This window comes from Pogona vitticeps, chromosome 10 (genome assembly GCF_051106095.1).
Source record: "Pogona vitticeps strain Pit_001003342236 chromosome 10, PviZW2.1, whole genome shotgun sequence".
NCBI lineage: Eukaryota > Metazoa > Chordata > Lepidosauria > Squamata > Agamidae > Pogona > Pogona vitticeps.
Window position 1 is genome coordinate 15,855,327 of NC_135792.1, and position 20,043 is coordinate 15,875,369.

At 42.6% G+C, this 20,043-nt stretch overlaps 1 protein-coding gene across 1 annotated transcript; it reads right to left on the minus strand.

Annotated features, from left to right (window-relative positions):
• Positions 1-212: 212 nt before the first annotated feature.
• LOC110088604 (uncharacterized) lies at positions 213-19,999 on the minus strand. The gene is made up of 7 exons (XM_020811009.3): positions 19,861-19,999; positions 18,033-18,134; positions 14,454-15,437; positions 5,525-5,740; positions 3,245-3,457; positions 2,505-2,722; positions 213-2,351 (listed from the first exon to the last, which is right to left on the minus strand). The coding sequence occupies exons 1-7, from the start codon at positions 19,888-19,890 to the stop codon at positions 2,177-2,179; spliced, it is 1,938 nt and encodes a 645-aa protein (XP_020666668.3). The 5' UTR covers positions 19,891-19,999; the 3' UTR covers positions 213-2,176.
• Positions 20,000-20,043: the final 44 nt, after the last annotated feature.

The window sequence follows — 20,043 nt, forward strand, 5'->3', positions numbered from 1 at the left end:
CACTGAAAGAACCATATTTACATGTAGGTAACCTGCTAACCTTAAGGGAATTAGCTAAAAACCCCTATGCACATAATTGAAGAATGCTTTTTTGTTGCTTTTAGCATCTCTTCCTAGCCTCAGCTCGTTCTCAGCTTTTGCCTTCCTTTTGTAACCTGGCCTTTCTTCCACTTCCTGTGTCCTTTTTTTTTGTTTTCAGGTTCTCCCTGAGCTTTTTGTGAAGCCACAATATTTTGCTGTCTTCTATCTTTTCTCTTGCTGGAATTGTCATTGTGCCTTTAGAATTTCCTTTTTAAAGAAATTCCCACTCATCTCAAACTCCTTTTCCTCTCAGGATCTTCTGCCATGGGACCCTACTTATAAATGTTCTGAGTTTATTAAAATTGGCTTTCCTGAAATCCAGTTTACATGTACCTTCACTCTGCTTTTATTTCCTTTAAAATAAAGAATTCTAGTAGAACATGCTCACTCTTGCCCAGAGTTCCCCTTACTGCCACTTTCTCCACCAAGTCATCTCTATTGATTAGAATTAAGTCAAGGATAGCTACACCTTTAGTTTCTTTCTCCATCTGTTGTAGGAGAAAATTATTATATTATTAGAATTTACCTCCCAACAGATATCAGGATAATTGAAGTCTCCCCTTACTACTACATCATGTCTCTTTTAAAATCTTGCAATTAGTTTTCGAAGGTTTCATTTTCATCTTCTCCTTGATTGGGCAATTAGTAGTAAAATCCAACAACTACATTCCATTTGTTTTTCGCCCAGATATATTAATGAAGATGCTGTCAATACGACGATCCTCGTTCCTCCTGTGCAGGAATACTGTATGGTTTTTGAGATATACTGTGACTCCATCTCCCTGTCTATTGTCTCTGTTCTTTCTGAACAATTTATATTCTTCAATTGCTGTATATCAGTCACGAGAGTCATCCCACCAAGTTTCAGTTATCCTTATTAAGTCACCCTCTTGAACTAAGATTTCCAGTTCTTCTTGTCTCCTGTACTCTTTGTGTTCGTATATAGGCACTGGAGATTGTGTGATTTGTCGCCCGCATTCCTTCATACTGGATAGCTCAGTGAGTTAAGCATCTGGTTGCAGAACCAGAGATTCCCCACTGTGTCTTCCAAGGGAAGAGCCAGTCTGTGTGGCCTTGGGCAGCCTGCACAGTCCCAGGAGAAGGGAATTGTACACCACTTCTGAGTACTTTCTACCTAAAAAATTCTGACAAGGGTCACCATAATCCAGAATTGGCTTGACAGCATACTATTATTATTTCCTTCATACATTTTTTGAAGATTGTTATTCTACAATACTCTACAATAACCTTTTCATTGGGATTCTTAGCTAGCAAGACTAAATCCTTTATTAGGATAATGGTTCTGTTTATGTACATGTGTAAAATACATGAGTACACAAGAGTATGGTAAAGATGAAGTCTTCAGGATACCTTAAGGATATGATAGAAACTGCAGGCCCTGGTTATGTGGGTTTTGCAATACCTTGCCCTGATTTTAATTGCAGAAAGCTCTGCCTTGTCTGATAACAGATATTTTCCTGAACATCCCAACAATTGTTTTGGTATTGGAGGCCAGAGCACCCTTCTGAAGACAATGCAATGCTGCCACCCGGGGGGAAAGCTTACAAAATAAAATAGGCAATGATGTACTGCAGGGAGCCCTACGGATTAAGTCCCTGAGTGTGGGCTAGCATATGAGAATCATAATCCTTCCTCACTACAGGGAGCTCTCAGCTACTGAAAAGAATCATAGTAAGTACTTTTCACTGGCACTGTCAGTTTTGTCTTAACAGCGACTACCATCCGTATCAGCTATTGTCTTGCATTATTGCTGCTGGATAACATTCCATCAAGGGTCAGAACCTGCCTTAATGGTATCTCCATAATGTCCGCCTGGCCCAAGGTCACCTTCCTCACTGAGCTTGTAGGATAGGGTTGGTTCGATAGTTTGATCCAGCAAGGTGAGCTTAAAAGAGGCTACCGTTTCTTAAACTGTTTTATCAACACCCTCAGCCCAGTGAGCAGTGGGACAGTTGCACTTAACGAGGAAACAACCAAGCCAGCAGCTGTTTCTTCAGGCTACCTCCTCATTTCCACTGGTGTTTGTGGGGGCAGACACTGATAATATTTATGACTGGGTTCACAAAAGCCTCCCTCAAAGAGTGATGGAGAGGTCTGCTCCCCCCACAAACCGTGACTGGATGCTCGTTTGGCTCTGTGGTGGGAGCTGTGATTGGAAATGTTCAACATCCATCATGCTAATCTTGCTGCACATGGAAACATCCAAGCTTTTCAGCTGCTGGCATTCTTGCCCAACAGCCTTCAGAGTCCTGCAAGAGAGTAAGTCCAGTTACTAATGAATTGTCCTTCTGCCCTCTCCTTCTAAAGCCCGGCATCACACATCTCTTCATTACCTGCACCCTTCTTTCCACCTGTAGGCCACACCCATGACAGTCATCTTTGGACTCTGCCGTAAAGCTTACCGGGGTGTTAGTTGGTTGCAACCAGAAACGACCAGATGCTGAAGTCTGTGCAAGGAGCTGGCTGCCTCCACAAATCCTTTATCAGTCAGGTTCACGCAGTGACTTAAGGAGAGGTGCTCTAAACTCCGGCAGTTGTGAGCAATGGCTAGGAGGCTAGTGTCTGTGAGGTTGGGCACAAGACTGAGGAACAGGCGACGGAGCTCAGGGAAGCTAATAATCTGGAGAAGAAAAGACAACAAAGCCACTAAGCTTGGGGTGGGACCTAGAGAAGGGTACCCAAAAGACCATCCTGCCAAAGACTAAACAAACTTTGGTTGTGAATCAATCACATTCAGTTCACATGGATAAATAACCACAACCAAACCAGTGTAAGGTCTGCAGCAGTGAGATTAAATCCAGGGAAGGTGTCAACTTTGTTGGGGGCAGGGGGGAGGCAGAGACAGTGGAGGGGCAAATTACACATTTACAGTAGTAGCAGGATGCAAAGTTCCTGGACTATACCAGTTCAGACTGCAAGTGTTGTGGGGAGGAAATGCACCACCAGATCACAATTCCTCAAGAAACATCAACCGAGATCTTGAGAAGACAACTAGGGTCCGAACCCAGTTCCCTGTCCCGCTAGCGTTCAACAAACAGGAAGTCGCATGCCCACATGCAGCCCTCCATCTGCTATATAAAATAGTACCAACCCTAAGGACTCTATCATGTCATTGTTCTGAGTGAAAACGGCATGTCCAGACCTGGGCTATGCTGGCATCTGTCAGCTTCCCACAGGCAGTCAGGTCTAGCTCTTGCAGATGGGTCAAGTTATTCAAAGAAGCTTTACGCTTTTCCTGGGCGTCCTGCTTGGTGAGATCAATGAGAAGCTGGGTATTCTGCTCCAAGTCCTGCGGAGGGGGTTGGAAGAATCCCATGTTGCCAAAATTTCTACTGAACTTTGGGCCAGCATTCTCCTGTTGAGGCAATTATTTATTTATTTACATGCAAAAGGATATGCATCACATTTCATTTAAGAATAAAGCCCAATGCACTTTACAAATTAAAACAGTAATCTAATACACTGAAACCTATGACACAACACAACATATTTAATGCAACAGTCAATGCCACAGCACATTGGTTTGGATGTTTTGAATTGCAACTCCTCCAGTTCTTCACCACTGGTTTAGCTATGTAGGGCTTATTGGAAATAAAAGTTCTGCTGTTGTACACAACTAGGTCAGACTTTCATGCCATTCAAATGGTTGTTCTACTGAAAGTGAACAGTGAAATTTCACAGTGAAATTGTTACATTATCCATAATCATAGTCCATGTATGCTCCCTTCCAAGTCTAATATCTGTTCCTATGAACTTCAGACCCAAACTACCCCTATACAGTGGTGCCTCACACAACGATGTTAATTGGTTCCAAAAAAATCAACGTTGTGTGAAACATCGTTCTGTGAAACACCATTTCCCATAGGAATGAATTGAAAACCGGTTAATCCGTTCCAATTGGAACAGATTGCCGTCTTTAAGTGAAAAAACCCATAGGAAACATCGTTGAGTGAAACAATGTTTCCTCCATTGGAATGTATTGAAGCCGACTCAATATATTTCAATGGCTTTGCGAAGTCCTTTTTCGCTCCTGTAAAAGTGCCTTACAGTGTTTGGAACAGGTTTTAAATGCTTGCAATCGTTAGCCCACCTCCTGAACCCTATGCAAACTTAATTTGGTGTTGTTCTGAGTCGTCCTTAATTTTTAGTGATTTTTTGAATTTTCTCTCATTGGAATGTATTGAACTTTCCGTCCAATGCATTCCAATGAGAGAAAATTCAAAAAATCACCAAAAATTAAGGACGACTCAGAACAACACCAAATTAAGTTTGCGTAGGGTTCAGGAGGTGGGCTAACGATTGCAAGCATTTAAAACCTGTTCCAAACATTGTAAGGCACTTTTAAATGAGCGAAAACGGACATTGGAAAGGGCTCTTTGATCTCCGTTTTCCTGCTTTTGAAGCTCTTTCCGATGTCCGTTTTCGCTCATTTAAAAGTGCCTTACAATGTTTGGAACAGGTTTTAAATGCTTGCAATCATTAGCCCACCTCCTGAACCCTATGCAAACTTAATTTGGTGTTGTTCTGAGTCGAAAATTTGGTGTTGTTCTGAGTCGAAAAATGAGCGAAAACGGAAGAGCTTCAAAAGCACTGAAGCCGGCTTCAGTGCTTTTGAAGTCTTTTCCGATGTCCCTTTTCGCTCATTTTTAAGTGTCTTACAATGTTTGGAACAGGTTTTAAATGCTTGCAATCGTTAGCCCACCTCCTGAACCCTATGCAAACTTAATTTGGTGTTGTTCTGAGTCATCCTTAATTTTTGGTGATTTTTTGTTTTCCCTATTTAAATGCATTGAACTGTCCATTCAATTGATTTAAATGGGGAAAATAAAAAAATCACCAAAAATGAAGACTCAGAACAAAACCAAATTAAGTTTGCACATGTTTCACAAGGTGCACTATGGAATCCAAGCATTTAAAACAGGTTTCAAACATTTTAAGACACTTTTAAATGAGCAAAAAGGGACATCGTTAAGTGAAATTCCCCCATAGAGAACATTGTTAAACGATGAGGGAAATTCCTCAAAAAAGCCCATCGCTGTGTGAATTCATCGTTGTATGAAGCAATCGTTGTGCGAGGCACCACTGTATTAACAAGGAGCATCTGTGTGAGCCACTCCCATTCCTATTAAGAAGAAAAAAAAGCAAAACACAGGGTTGCAGTTGACGGCTGGCCTCCTGATCACCAGCCAGAGTTTTTTCCTGCCTTTCTCCTAGCTGCTAGGAGAAATGAGGTACTAAATTAAGAAAGAGCAGGTTCTCATTATGGGGCTCTTTGAAACAGGGCAAGTGAAAAACACTCCCTTTCCTTAGCAACTTCACTGTCACTGCTGCTTATAATGACACTGATTCTTCCAGTGGAGAATGCTGTTGTCACTGGACAATAATCAAGCTTGAAAACTGTCCATTGCCATGCCTTTCTCACCTCTTTAGCGCGCTCACGCTCTTCCTCAGGCTCCTCAATCCCCATCAGGCCCCAGTCAGTCAGCTCCTTGCACCAGGCCAGACGCAGGACTGTCAATTGCAAAAGGTGGGCGGCAATGGCTTGAACACTTTTGTTGCTCAGGGAAATGCAGGAGGAGAGATCGAGAACACGAAGGCTCTGGCTTAGGGTTGCAGCTAGCCAGATGACGGAGCAGTCCTGGACACGGAGACAGAAAACAAACAGATAATTTGGTTTACTAAGTTCACTCCTGTGCACCTTATTCCAACAGCTTGTCGTCATCTCAAGCCAAATCTCTTCAAACCCAATTTATGTTTGTTTTATACAGAACCAGACTCTGGGTCTACCTTGGCCAGCACAGTATGCTGATGGGAAAGAGATACGTTAGGGTAGGGGTGGGCAAGTGGCCCTTCAGATATAGGGGAACCCATGATTCAAGTAATGGGGGATTTCACTTTGAAATTTGAGGAAGAGACTCCCTTAGTTCAGACCAAGAAGTGACCTTGCTTCCAGATTCTGCTGGACTGCAATTCCCATAATTCATCTGACTTAGAGCTAATGGAAATTGCCGGCTAACGATATCCAAAGATAGTGATAGTTCATGGTCTCAACAGGGAGCATGCCTCTCTCTGAAACATTTGAGGTGAGCCTACTGCCCCCATTCCTTGGATGACACGTCACCTGTGTTTGGAAACTTACCCAATTCTGCTAACAATGACTCCTTTGGCTGGAAATGTTGGGACTGCTGACAACTAATGTCCTGTAGTTATATCATAAAGGTTAAGAACCTGCAGCTCTTCACATGGCCCTAACTTCCATCAGCTCTGTCCAGTCAGGTGTGATAGGAAATGCAGTGTAAGAGCATCTGGAGGACCATGGGTACCCTAATGTTAGGCCAGAGTGTCAGATTAGAACTGGAGGCTGGAGTCTCCATTCTATGAAATTTGATAGGTGACCTTGAACTGCTTTGGACTCTCCACTTTAGATTAGATAAAAGAGTGTTGATAGCCCTTGATAGCAGTAGGTTGCTACACGAACAAAGCAATCAACTGCATCTCAGTTCAAAGGAACTTTGAGAAATGTTTGGAACAGCGGTGCCATCACCCAAAGACTTTCTTTCTCTCCAAGGCAGGGGTGCTGTAATCAAGTGTACGAAGACAAGACAGTGATTTGGGGCTGCCTGAAAGGTAAAGAGAACTGAGTTTGGGCTTTGCAAAAGTTTCCTGGGGGTGCTGGCTGTCTCCCTGGATTTCTGATACTAGGAAGCTGGATTTTGGCTTAATAGGAATATTTAAGTGTGTGTCCCTGCTCGGACCCAGTATATTTCCAAATAAGCACATATACTACAAAAACAAGTGAGGCTTTTGAAGCCTGTGTCTAAAGAAGCTCTTAAGCTCTACATAAACTGCTCAGAATATAACATAGTACAGTGGTGCCTCACTTAAAGAGCACCCCATTTAACGAAGAATCTGCATAGCGATTTGTTTTTTGCGATCGCAAAAGCGATCGCATTGCGATCCTTTTAATGGCAAAAAATTGCTTTGCGATGATCGGTAAGCTGTTTCACTTACCGATTTTCGCATAGCGATGTTTTAAAAATAGCTGATCAGCAGTTCCAAAATGGCCGCCGGAAAAAAAATGGCTGCCCGCAGTGTTTTCGCACCCATTCCTTGCATACTGGGCAGTGAAAATGGCAGCCGTATGGAGGATTTTCGCATAATGGTGAGTTTTAAGCCTATAGGGATGCATTAAACGGGGTTTAATGCATTCCTATGGGCTTTTCAGTTTCCGCATAGTGACAAATCCGGATAGCGATGATTTTTCCGGAACGGATTATCGTCGCTATGCAGGGCACCACTGTATAGGACACCTGTGTTCATAGACAAGGTTCCTAAAACAGAAAAAAACATTGGTTTATAGCAAAAATTATATGATTCAAACTATACCCCCAAATTTAGAAAATTCAGACCACAGGTACTGTCATTCTTATTCTTGTAATTTCTATATTTACTGAAAACAAAGACTAAGCTCTACTCTTTTATTCTCTAACAAGGCATATATCTGATTATCTAAACTAAGCCGTATAATCATCATGAGACTTCCTGCCCTCCAATACAGATCAAACTAAACTGGATTAGTAATGGCTATGTAACTGTAAATAGGACTGCACTGCAGATCATGCTGACGCTGTCAAAGCCTGTGCTTCATCTCAGCTCTTCCATGTTACTAGTGAAGTGCCATACGAGGAGTGGGATGATAGGTAGATAGTGATGATAGGTTGTGACTTTTAGGGTGAGAGTTAAAGTACAAGAAGGCTGCATCAATGTACCCATGTTTTTTGGGGGGGTCATGATTTGTGGTCTTAGGAGTTCCCTTTCTGGGGTGGGATACAGATTCAATCATAAGTTATTTTCTCTAAACAAAAGTTTTCTGTTTCTTTTGAACATTTTCCTGTTTTTTAAAATGTAGGGGAAAGTACATCTGTCTTTACATAATGATTAAGGGTTACAGAAATAGAATTAGAATTAAAAGCTGCCTGTAAATAAACAAAACAAACAGCCGGTTTGGAACACAGCACCTCAAACTCACCCATTTCTCCTAAACCACTGGATTTCTGAGGAAACCAATACCCAATAACAAAAAAGAGTTGCCATTTTGCCAATTATCTTGAAGTGACAGGTTCCTACATGCTACCAGGTGAGAAACACGCATTCTGAGAACAGACATGTTCCACCAAAAGCTAGTCCCACTGTGGGAATGGGTAGGAAAACCAGAATTTCCATCTTATAATTGTCACTGTAAATTGTGCTATTTAGGTTAAAGCACAAGTACAGACTTCACACGTCATTGATTTATGTGAGGGAGATAATATAAACCTCTTATCAACCATACAGTTTGGTGGCTACATCTGCAATATATCTGTCATGCCCCTGGGCATCAGTTGTCGGGACGTAAAAGGAGAGGACTATTGTCTTCATGCCTTATTAATGGGCTTCTGAAAGACACCTGTGTAGTGTTCACCCTTATTATGAAGTAGTCATGCATATTCATGTTGCAGGCTAATGTTGCTAAGACACGGAGCTGAGAGATATGTAATAAAGAGGCTGAGTCAGTGAGTCAGAGTGGAGAGATAGAGTGTGGGATATGGGAGATCTGAGGTATGATTAGAGTGAAGAGTGAATAAGAACTTTATAACAAATAGAAGGTTGAGATTGATGATTAATAAACCTGTAGAAGTTACCTGTGATTAATAATCCAACATCTGTAAGCAATAAGTTTTATTTAAAAGACAGTGAAGTTTGGACCTGCATCTTGAGAGACAGAGGTCTGCGGTAAAGAAGTGTGGTTCCTCACTAGAGCTTTGGGGAAAAGCTTAGCGGTGGGGGCTTCTAAACCCAGATCTGGGGGGGGGTCTAAGATAGGGAACGACTCAGAGAGATAATTCCTGTGTATTTGCCTCAAGATTTGAAGACCCAGTGGGCTCGCTTAAGGTTCAACGCTCTAAGAGTTTAGGGAACGCTTGTGGAAAAAGCAGAGGCCAGGGGTTAGAGCAGATCTGAGGGAAGAGAATAGAAAGCCAAGGCTTGAAATAGAAATAATTTCAGTGACTGGAAATAAAATAATACAGGTCCATTATAAAATCAGTATAAAAACACTTTAGAAAAAGTTAACTCAGATAAATATGCCTCCCAAAGGAACTAAAAGACCACTAATAGTGGAAACTGAGTCTCAAGAGGCATGAAGTTTAGTACCTCAGGAAATGGCGGGAAATGGAGACCCTTTAACTCCAGGAGAGCAGTTAAGAGACTGAGGAAAATGCCTCAGAAAGACCAGGTGTCCTAAGCTCTTAAGAGTTTGAAAAATAGAGGTTACAACAGGAATTCACGCTTAGAGAATTAGAAATTAGGGGAAAAGCTCAAGAACTACAGCTCAAAGCTGAACAAGAGGCCAGACAAACGGCATTTGAGCAAGAAGCTAGACAAATGGCATTTGAGCAAGAGGCCAGACAAAGAGAAATGGAATTAAGACAAAAAGAGATGGATTTTCAAATACAAATGAGACAATTAGAAATAACCTCTCAAAATAACAATAATAACAACAGCTCCAATGAAGGAATTCTGGCTAAAATTGATCTTAAGAAATGTCCCCAATATAAGAAAGGGGACTGTCCGGAATCTTTCTTATCGCTTTTGAGTGCGTGTGTTGGGACTTTAGTATCAGAGACAGTGAAAGGATGATTGTTCTGAGGTCACAAATCAGTGGGGAATTGCTTGACATTTATTCTCAGATTCCCCTAGAACAGGCTAGAAATTTTGAAGCCTATAGAAAAATTGTATTTTCCAGATGTTGCATGATGTTGAAATCGTTTCACGATGACATTTTTGCAATTGCTATTGTGATCGCAAAACGATGGTTCCAATGGGGAAAATCTGCTTAACGTTGATTAGGAGCCTGCTTCACAAAACATTTGTTCGCAAAACAATGTTTTTTCCGGCTCCGCAAAATGGCTTCACAAAATGGCTTCCCTCCCTTCTCAAAATGGCTGCTTTCCGGATGGAAGCTTCACATTATAGTGATTTAGAACAGCTGATCGGCGGTTCTCTATGGGCAATCTTCACTGGACGATGAGGTATTTTCCCCATTGGAATTCATTGCATTCCAATGGGGATTTTTTTTTTTTGGCTTAACAGCGATTTTGCTGGAACACATTATTGTCGTCAAGCAGGGCACCACTGTATTGCATAAATGCAGAACATCTCAGGTGAAAATTTCGTGCCCTTACTAAAATACCTGAAGAATTGTATGTTCAGTTGGTGTTTAAGTTACACCAGTGTCTGGACGAATGGATGACGCGTGAAAAAGCTACTTCTCTAGAAGAGATGAAAATTGTGATAGCTTTAGAACAATTTAACTCTATTTTACCTGGGGAATTGCGCTGTCTAGTTAGGGACAAAAATCCTAAAACTCTAATTGAAGCTGGTGAACAGGCAGATCATATTACGGAGCACAAAGACCCCAGATTCTCTGAGGTAAAAGTTAACAAGCCAACTTGGGACAACCATAAGAAATCCTTCAACCAACCTTTCAACATACAATACTCAGTAAAACATTAGGGAATGAGGGCCAGGGTGGTGCCTCAGCTAAATTAGCATGGCCTAGTCCTCAGAACCAAATGAACTCTGAGGAAAAGTTTACCAAATCTCCTCAGAATGAGAGAAGGAGTTATAATGGCCAGCCTGGACATTTATAGTTCCAGTGTAGGAGAGATAAACTTTTTACTGGGAAGAATGATAATCAAACCAAAAAAGTGTACTGTTTAAAACAAGTTGAATCCTCTGAGGGAAGCAGTAACCAGAGTCCTGTTTCCATGGCAACCACAGCTTCTACTAATCTTGAGGACATTCCTGAAGCCTAGTGGACCCTCGACTTACAGACGGCTCAACTTACAGACTTTTCGAGTTACAGACTTCTCTGGCCGCAAAAGTTAAGTTCGAATTGCAGCCAGAGAATCGACCTACAGACCAGAAAAAACCCAAAATGGAACAAAAATTGAACAAAAATGGCTGGTTATGGGATTAATTGGTTTTCAATGCATTGTAGGTCAATGGAGACTCGACCTACAGACTTTTCAACCTGCAGCCACCATTCCAATATGGATTAATTCCGTAAGTAGAGGGTCCACTGTATATAAAAAACGACAATACCCTTCTTAAAAATGCTGGTGAAGAGATATTAGTGGGAGGGAAAAAATAAATTGCCATAAGGGACACAGGATCTCAAATTTCTATAGTACATTCTGGTTTGATAGCCCAGGATGACATAATTCCAGGCAGAACTATGACCCTAAAAGGAATTGGGAAAGAATCTGTAGTGCTGAAAGTGGCAGAGGTTCAGATAAACTATGGGGACTGGTCTGGAAAGTGGCAGGTGGCAGTTTCAGGTGAAATGCCAGCTGCTTTTCTAATCAGTAGGGACTTAATAGAGCATGTCAAGAGTGCTTTTGTACTTACACACTCAAAGGGAGGCCAAACATCACCCACTGAAGCAGAATTGGTTAGAGTATCAGAGGGAGGCCTGGAGAGAGAGAGTCCCTTGAATAACCAGATTAATAGTGGTGCCGAAGCTGATTTCATGCTTCTGAAGAATCCCAATAAAAATTATTTTGCCCAGGAGTAGAAGGAGGACATTAGCTTGGGGGTTAGCTTTGAAGCAGCCAGAACGCCCACTGTATTGTCTCCTAAATGCCTTGAGAGATTTTGCTTGTATAAAGACCTTTTATATAGGGAAACTTTAGCCACCCCATACAGAGGAAATGGAGAACCCCCAAAGCAATTAGCGGTCCCAAGTAAATACAGGGAGAAAATTATAAATCAAGCTCACAGCAGTTTGTCTGGGGCACACATGGGGATCACACAAACCAAAAGAAAGGTTGCCCAGAACTTCTTTTGGCCAGGTATGGGTAAACAGATTACTTATTTTTGCAAAACTTGTGATGTCTGTCAAAGACGAGGGATGGGGCAGGGCAGGACTAAAGCCAAATTATGTCCTTTGCCAGTCATCTCTACCCCATTTCAAAGGCTGGGAATCAATCTGGTGGGCCCTTTGCCTAGAGCCACCAGAAGGGGGAATAAGTACATTCTGACCATTATGGACTTTGCCACAAGATATCCTGAGAAAATTCCATTACTTAACATGGAAACTGACACGGTGGTGGATGCCTTAATTAATTACATGAGCCGATTGGGATTTGCTAGTGAAATAGTCAGTGATTTGGGAACTAGCTTCACCTCCAGGCTAATAAATAGGTTATGGAAGGCTAATGGACTAATTGAACAATTTAATGGCACATTAGTGTGCATAATTAAGGCCTATGTAGCAGAGAACCCAAATAATTGGGACTGCAAAATACAATCCCTATTATACGTCTATAGGAGCATTCCGCAGGAAAGCACTGGATTTAGTCCTTTTGAGTTGCTGCTTGGACGGAAGGTGTATGGACCTTTAGATTTGCTCCACATGAACTGGGAAGATTATAGTGAAAATGACCCAGAGTCAGTAATAGAATATATGAACAGGTTGCAAAACATCCTGCAAAGGTCTCTGGAGATAGCTAGAAAAAACCTAAAGGCTGCCCAGACTAAGCAGAAGACCTGGTATGACAGGAAAGCCCTGGAAAGAACTTTTGGGCTTGAAGATGAAGCTTTTTTACTTAGGCCAGCCAAGGGTCACAAGCTACAATTAGCTTGGGAGGGCCCCTGTAAAATAGTGTCAAAATTGAACAAGGTTAATTACATGATTCAGAAGGAGGAAGATGCAAGCCCTGATGCTTTAAAGAGGAATGCATCTAAAGATGTTCGGGAGGAGGAGAGGGAACTGCCTACCCTTTCGCCAGCTGAGAAAGTGAAGTCCTGAGCCAGACTTAAAGCAGGCTTCACTAAGAAACAACCAGCAGACATCCAGTGGACAACCGAGCGGCCGATGACCGCCAGTTGATGGAAAAGGTTGCGGACGAAGGAGCCAGTGATCAACAGAGGGACTTCTGAATGCCAGCAGACGTGTGTCCAGCTGAAGTGGCAGTAACAACTGGACCAGTCCACGGTGCACCTTATTACAATAGGAAGGTGAAAGCCTTGGACTTTGCAAATTTGGACTTTGCAACAGAGACTCAGATCGTGCCTCGAAAGCCTACATTATTGCACATGCGCATTCCAGGAGGCTAGGCGATTGAGGCAAGGACTTTTAAAATACGTAAACTGAAATGGACTATGATGTACAGGTTAATTATTTATGTAAAAGTTTCTTGATTGTGATATTTCTGTATGGTTGAAAATGTTAAATGTAGTAAGTATAAATGATAAGGTAAAGTATATTATTGAATAGTAGTGAAATGTTTAGTGTATAAGGGATAGTAATTATTATATTAAATATGGTAGTGCCTGTAGAATTGTGTTATATGGTAAGTAAAGTTTAATGCAATTGTGCCTGTTTAGGAGGAAAAATGTGTTTCCCCTCCCAAACAAACATATTTAAGGGCGGAGGTATGTAGCGTTCACCCTTATTATGAAGTAGTCATGCATATTCATATTGCAGGCTAATGTTGCTAATAGGAGGAGCCAAGAGATATGCAATAAAGAGGCGGAGTCAGAGAGAGTGAGTCAGAGTGGAGAGATAGAGTGTGGGATTTGGGAGGTGTGATTAGAGTGAAGAGTGAATAAACTGTATAAGAAATAGAAGGTTGAGATTGATGATTAATAAACCTGTAGAAGTTACCTATGATTAATAACCCAACATCTGTAATCAATAAACAAATTTTATTTAAAAGACAGTGAAGTTTGGACCTGCATCTTCATCCTTCCATCAGTAATGTTGATTTAGTGATCAACTGGTGGCAGCGGGTAAAAAGGAGTATTGGTTTGCCTTCGTGTGCTCTGTGTTTGGGGAGTCAGGCAGGGGCCACGAGGGGCGAATGCCACAACCTGCATGGCTACTCTGGAACACTGGATGCTGGACTAGTTGGATCCAACAGCACCTTTCTTATCTGACCTGCATGTCTCGGCAATGGCTGGTTTTATTTTAATGCAAAAATAATTTTTAAAAATACGTTTGAAACATAAATGGAATATTATTGGAAGACCTGTAATGCTCTAGATGTTTTTGGGCTTCAACCAGCCCCACTGAGTGTGGCCAGTAGCCAAAAGATTAATGGCATTTGTAGTCACTCCACTAGACTGACCATTGACCATGCTAACTGGAGCTGCTGGGAGTCAGAATCCAAGAGTATTTAGAGGGCTCTGTAGCTGACGGCAACACCAGCCATCTGACTGTTGCTCATGCTGGTTTGGTAAGGAGGATGCTGGAACTCAGCAAAACCTGTATGCCACAGTTTCCCCAGTCATGCTTCCTAACTTACCTGCAATAAAGAACAGAAAGCGACATTCAGGGAGACCAATCTGGGGCATCCCTTGACAGTACTGAAAGCTTTCACCAGCTCACCACAACTCACAAGGCTACATTCAGACACATCCAAACTTTGGAGATGCCTCAGTCGTGAAACCCCTTGGAAGCCAGCCTCCGTGATTCGTGGAAGCTTCCCCAAGTACAGGTGCTGGAGGTCCAGGAGCTGGGAGCTGACAGTGAGGACAGACCGGTCAGACAGCTCTGGACAGCCCCTTAGGTCCAGGGTGGTCAAGTGACACTGGTGTTGGCACAAGACACTCACTGCCTCGTTGGTCAGATCCTGGCACATTTGCAATACCACCTCCTTGAGGTGCAGGTTTTCCACTTGGACCAGTGCCTTCATTGTATGGCTAGAGATGTTGGTCCCACTAAGGTCCAAAGCTTTCAAGCTGCTGGCTCGCTCTCTAAAGAACTGCAGAAGATTGCGGAAAGACAGCAAGACGGAAGAATTGTAGTTCTTGGAGCTGTAGTAAGCATCAAATTCGAACGTGATGTGACAGCGAGCGAGGGACACTTTAGCCAGGTGTGGACAGCAGCTCGTCAAGCGATTGAAGGTGAGGTCGGACAAGTATCTCACCCCAGACAAATTCAGTTCCTCCAGGTTGACCAGGGATTTTGCAGCTTGCAGGCGGGTGTCCTCTTTGGACAACAGGGCCCCGGACATGAAGAGACTGTTGCAGCCACTCAGATCCAAGGCTTTGAGGCAAGGGCAGGCCAGGAGGAGCTCCTCAAAGCTGGCCTCTGTCAGGATGCTCCCATGGAGGCACAAACTGCGCAGACAGGGTCCCAAGTAATGGGCAACATATTTGATGACATCCCGGGAGATGGTGGAGCCATCCAGGCTGGCCAACTTAACACTACTCACAGGCCTTTGGGCCAGGCTCCGGATCGTCTTTAGGGAGGCAGAGGCAGCAGGGATGTTGAAGACAAGGTTCTCCTGGAATTAATCAGGAGAAGGAGGAATTAGCCGGATGAAGACATGGGACAAAAAGTAAAAGCAAGGACCCACCCTGAGAGGATCAGAAGCAGAATCAAAGCCAGGGTGTGATCCTGCAAAATGCATCATATGTGGACTGAAGAGACACTGCTTCAAATTTTTGTTGGCAACAAAGCTCACTGGAGACATCTTAATTCTGTTTTAAATCTTTTATACTCTCATACCTTTTATTTTTTTTAAATTTTATTTGTTTTCATATAATCATATATATACCGGTAAGTTATATAACTATATAGCCTTGGATCCCATTCCTGGTAGAAAAATGGGATATAAATTGAATAGCAAAGTACTCTTGAGAAAATTAAAATGTACACAACAAGGGCAGATAAAAGTATGATGCACAAATAAATATACATTTCCTCTGGCCCACTGTGCACAAATTGGATCTATAGGAAAACTGTAGATGGTTGGGCCTGCCTTTTGAGCAAGGGCCATAGCTCAGTGTCAAGGCACATACTTCACAGACATAAAGATTAATCCTTGGTGTCTTTAGTTAAAAGAACTAAAAAATCAAGTCATGATGAATCCTCTTCTTTGTTTTGTCTTCTCTGGAAAATCTCTGCCAGTCAGAGTAGACAAAATGGGGAAAAGAGAGTGATTCAGTGTAAGGCAAAGCCATATGTGTATATCTGGGAGCGTCAGACTGCAGAAGCCTTATGACTGGAAACTGGGAAAGTTACTGGGCTACAAGTCAAGGGCAATCGAGACCTGGAGATTCTGGGAGCTGCAGTCCAAAAAAGGTAATATTTGTACACAGTTTTTGCCGCATTGGGATAGTGATGACCTGACCTTGCAAATAGTGGCTGGAATCCTGTTCGTTTTCCTGTAAAGTTATGCCTGTATAAATTTGTCTGATTTTAAGCTCAGGAAATAAGGAGTGTGCAACTGGTCATGCAATTCTCCTTGCAACCACTGTGCAATGTGCCTGCAGAAGTGCTTTGTAAATAACGCCACCACTTCTGTAACTTTGAGTTATGTAAGCGTAGGTGCTCAATATGATTTCAACCATTGTCGGAATGTGGTTGCCATTAGCCCAAGCCAGCACAGCTAGCAGTGAGGTGTGATGGGAACTGCAGTCAAAAGTGTTTGGAGAAGATGTGCACTCTCTATCCCTGCTCAATATCCTACATTTTAGGACCACTATACCCAATTTCAGTGTTCTCTCTGAAATAGAAGTCACAACATCTTTCTCAGGCAAAGCCTTTTTTTCTTTTTTGAAAGGAGAAGGAGCCAGATGGGCAGGCTAGGCCAGGAGGCAGTGAAAGCAAATAAAAGGCACAGCAACTTTGACTCTGTATTATCATCCAAAATTAGATCATCTTCCTAAACTGTGGGATAGATTTATGGGTTCAAACACCTGCCTTCAAGATCTCTTGGAACAACACTTCTATTTTTCTTTTCTCTTGAAGACATTGCTTGTATGGGTTTGGAATACATTTGCAACCTGCTGTGCCTTGAGGAGGGGTTGAGAGCTTGTGCCCTTCCAGAGGTTTTCAGCTTTCTTTACTTCATTCATATTGGCAACCAAAGGAAAAGACTGGCAGCAAAGAACTGCCACCAATGCAGAAAAGAGAGGGGAAACAGCATTGAGTAAAGAGGTAGGGGGTGCTCTCTTTGAATTCAAAGGCTGGAAGGAACAAGTGGTTAGTCCTGGATAGATATGGAATCACTTCAGCCCAGAAAACTCACTCCCAGTCATACAAATGAAAACATGCAAAGTTGCAAGCAGCTTCTGCAGAGGGAAAACATTGTGTAGGAGATATTCCAGTAGCAATAGTTCTCCTTTGTCAGCCAAAACAAAAAGTGTTATTTGGTGGGGAGGCATCTGGTAGGGACGTGGGAACTGAAAAATGGGAAGATATGGACAGGTGGCCCATCCCTACTTTAGGCTATGATTTGTTAAAAAGCCAGTATGATCAGGCTTATGATCTTGGCTTGTTGGCCAATGACCATGTAAAGAAACCATATTTCTTTCTGACATTTATTTATTTATTTATTTATTTATTTATTTATTTATTTATTTATTTATTTATTTATTTATTTATTTATTTATTTATTTATTTATTTATTTGATTTCTACCCCACCCCACCCCCTAGACAGCGTCTACTTGAGGCGGCTTACAAATATCATAAAATATCATTAAATACAATAAAACATCACAATCATAAAACATTTAAACAATAATATAGTGCGATCAAGATGGGGAATAAAAGAATAGAAAGATAGATTTCAAGAACTGACAGGAGGGAAGGCCTGCCTGAAGAGCCACGTCTTTAAATGGCTCTTGAAAACACCCAGCGAGGGAGCCTCTCTCTTGGATAGTTTAAACAGGGAAAGAAACACTTCCAGTTCCTTTGCTGCCATGCCAGGTAAGACCAGAGTAGGTGAACCCCAAGACTCCCTGCTGCTTGCTCACATAATACTAAACTAGAGTTAACTTTCATTCTGAAAAATGAGCTCATGATTCTTCAATGGGGCAACTCTAGTGACCTATAAGAGGGATAAGTAGACTGGTCAAAGCAAGAGGTTCTTACCTGATGCAGGGAATTTTGGGCTGCCATATACCAGGTTTGGTTTACCAGAGAGGCCTCTTTCCTGTCAGGGATGGGCAGGAAGCTCAAGATGTAAGTGATAACCTGCACATGAAGAAAATTGTGATGCTGGTGGCAATTTTCAGGAATGACCTACTTTCTCCCATCCTACAGTCACCCCATCTCATTGTCTCCATCAGCTTCTCCATGACAAAAGGGTTCCAAAGAGAGTTTTGGGACCTTTGAGAGAACAGGAAATTTTTAATTTCTGAAAAACCACTGTTTTTACACAGCGTAAGTTATGCTTCTGGATTTCAACCAGTATGTATTGATAAAGATCTCTGAAAACCAGAATAGCAATACTGTGCTAAGAACATCAGTTACTTTTCATGCTTTAGGCACATACAGTACTCCAAAAGTTGTTGGATTCTGTGTCTTGTAAGACCCAGACAATATGACTAATGGCAAGGGAAGGTTTTGCTATACCGACAACATCTGAAATTCACGGGTTTCTTATCCTGGACTAAATGCACTTGGATACCATGAGGTAAACTATCTACTTCTTTTGCTGAGGAAGAAGAAAAAACACATGAGCTGTTTTGGGGGCCGCAAATATCAAAATAAATTGACCAACCATGGATACTACACAACTCGCTATGGAGCTGGAAGCAATATTTAGTGCTCTGTTTCAGCATACAATATTTTTGCCTTTTATTCATACCCTCTTCCTCTTCAAATACACAGTTTATTTACACAAAGGTCACTGTGCAAGTTTTAGCTTATACCAAGTTAAAAACGCCACCATAATATTTATGTTTAAACACCTGTTCCACCCAACCCCTCCACTGCTCCCCTTCTGTGTGTGTGCCTGCAGTTATCCTCTAGAAATCTTTCTCAGCCCAAGGAAGAGAAAACCGGGTCATAAATCAAGAAGCACCGCAAGAGTTGGACAAATTTATGACTTCACCTTTGTCACTGAATTCCCGAGTAACTTTAGCAGAGAGGATGTACTTTTATCTGGCACAGCCCCTTATGGACAGCCCGGCGACAGTGATTTGTGTTTGTGTAACCTTCAAGTTAAGACTGTTATAATTACAACTTCCTCTTTACTGGGATACAGTTGACTGTTTCCCCAAGCAGCCTACTCCATATTCCTCCAAATGACCCTATATAAAATACTGTTTGCAGATGAAATATAAACAATTTTGCAAATGCAGGAACCTTTCCCAGCGGGACTGCTTTATTTTAGCTCAGTTCAGTTTTTTTTTTCTCTTCCATAATTCTCTCCAAAACAATCCTTGGCAAAGAAAGAAAGAAAGAAAGTCAACCTCCACTGATTTAATGGATTCAGTAACTACCTACCTGGTCACTGTGCTGCCCAAGCCTAACTAACGGGCTCTGAATGAACCACCAGAGCTTCTGTTTCCTCTTGATGAGTGAGCGCCCCTAATTTTGGGGGGAGCGGGTTCACTCTCGCACATACAGCATGAAGGGGGGAAACGAATGACCCCCCCCATAAAAAAGGTTTTGGGCAGCAGCTTGGAGCGGCGTTGCCCAGCGTGGGACCCTGGCAAGCACAGCTGGAACATCTGGACGGGGGCAATAAAGGCTCCCCCCTCAGATCTGACAGCCTGCCCGGGCGCCCCAGGGAATAAAAGTCTGGAAACGGTATTTTTCCCCCAAAAAACCTGTGCCCGCCACCACGTGCCTGAGGGAGCCAGCCCGCCTCAGAGCCTTATTGACATTGATTTGCAAAAGCATCCTTCATTGTTTTGCCTCGTTTCCGTGGCTCTTTTGGCCCTTCCCCCCCCCCGGGAACAGCAGCCCTCACCTCCATCGGCAGCAGCCCCCACGCCGCCATCCTCGCCCCGAACCGGAGAAGCGCATCTGTTAAAACAACCAGGAGGGACCATCAAGCCTGGGGACCGTCAACGGCCCCGCCCCGCCCCGCCCCCTGGCGCCCCGTTGGCTCCGCCCTCCTTCTCCGGGGCTTCCCCGAATCCCCATGACGACG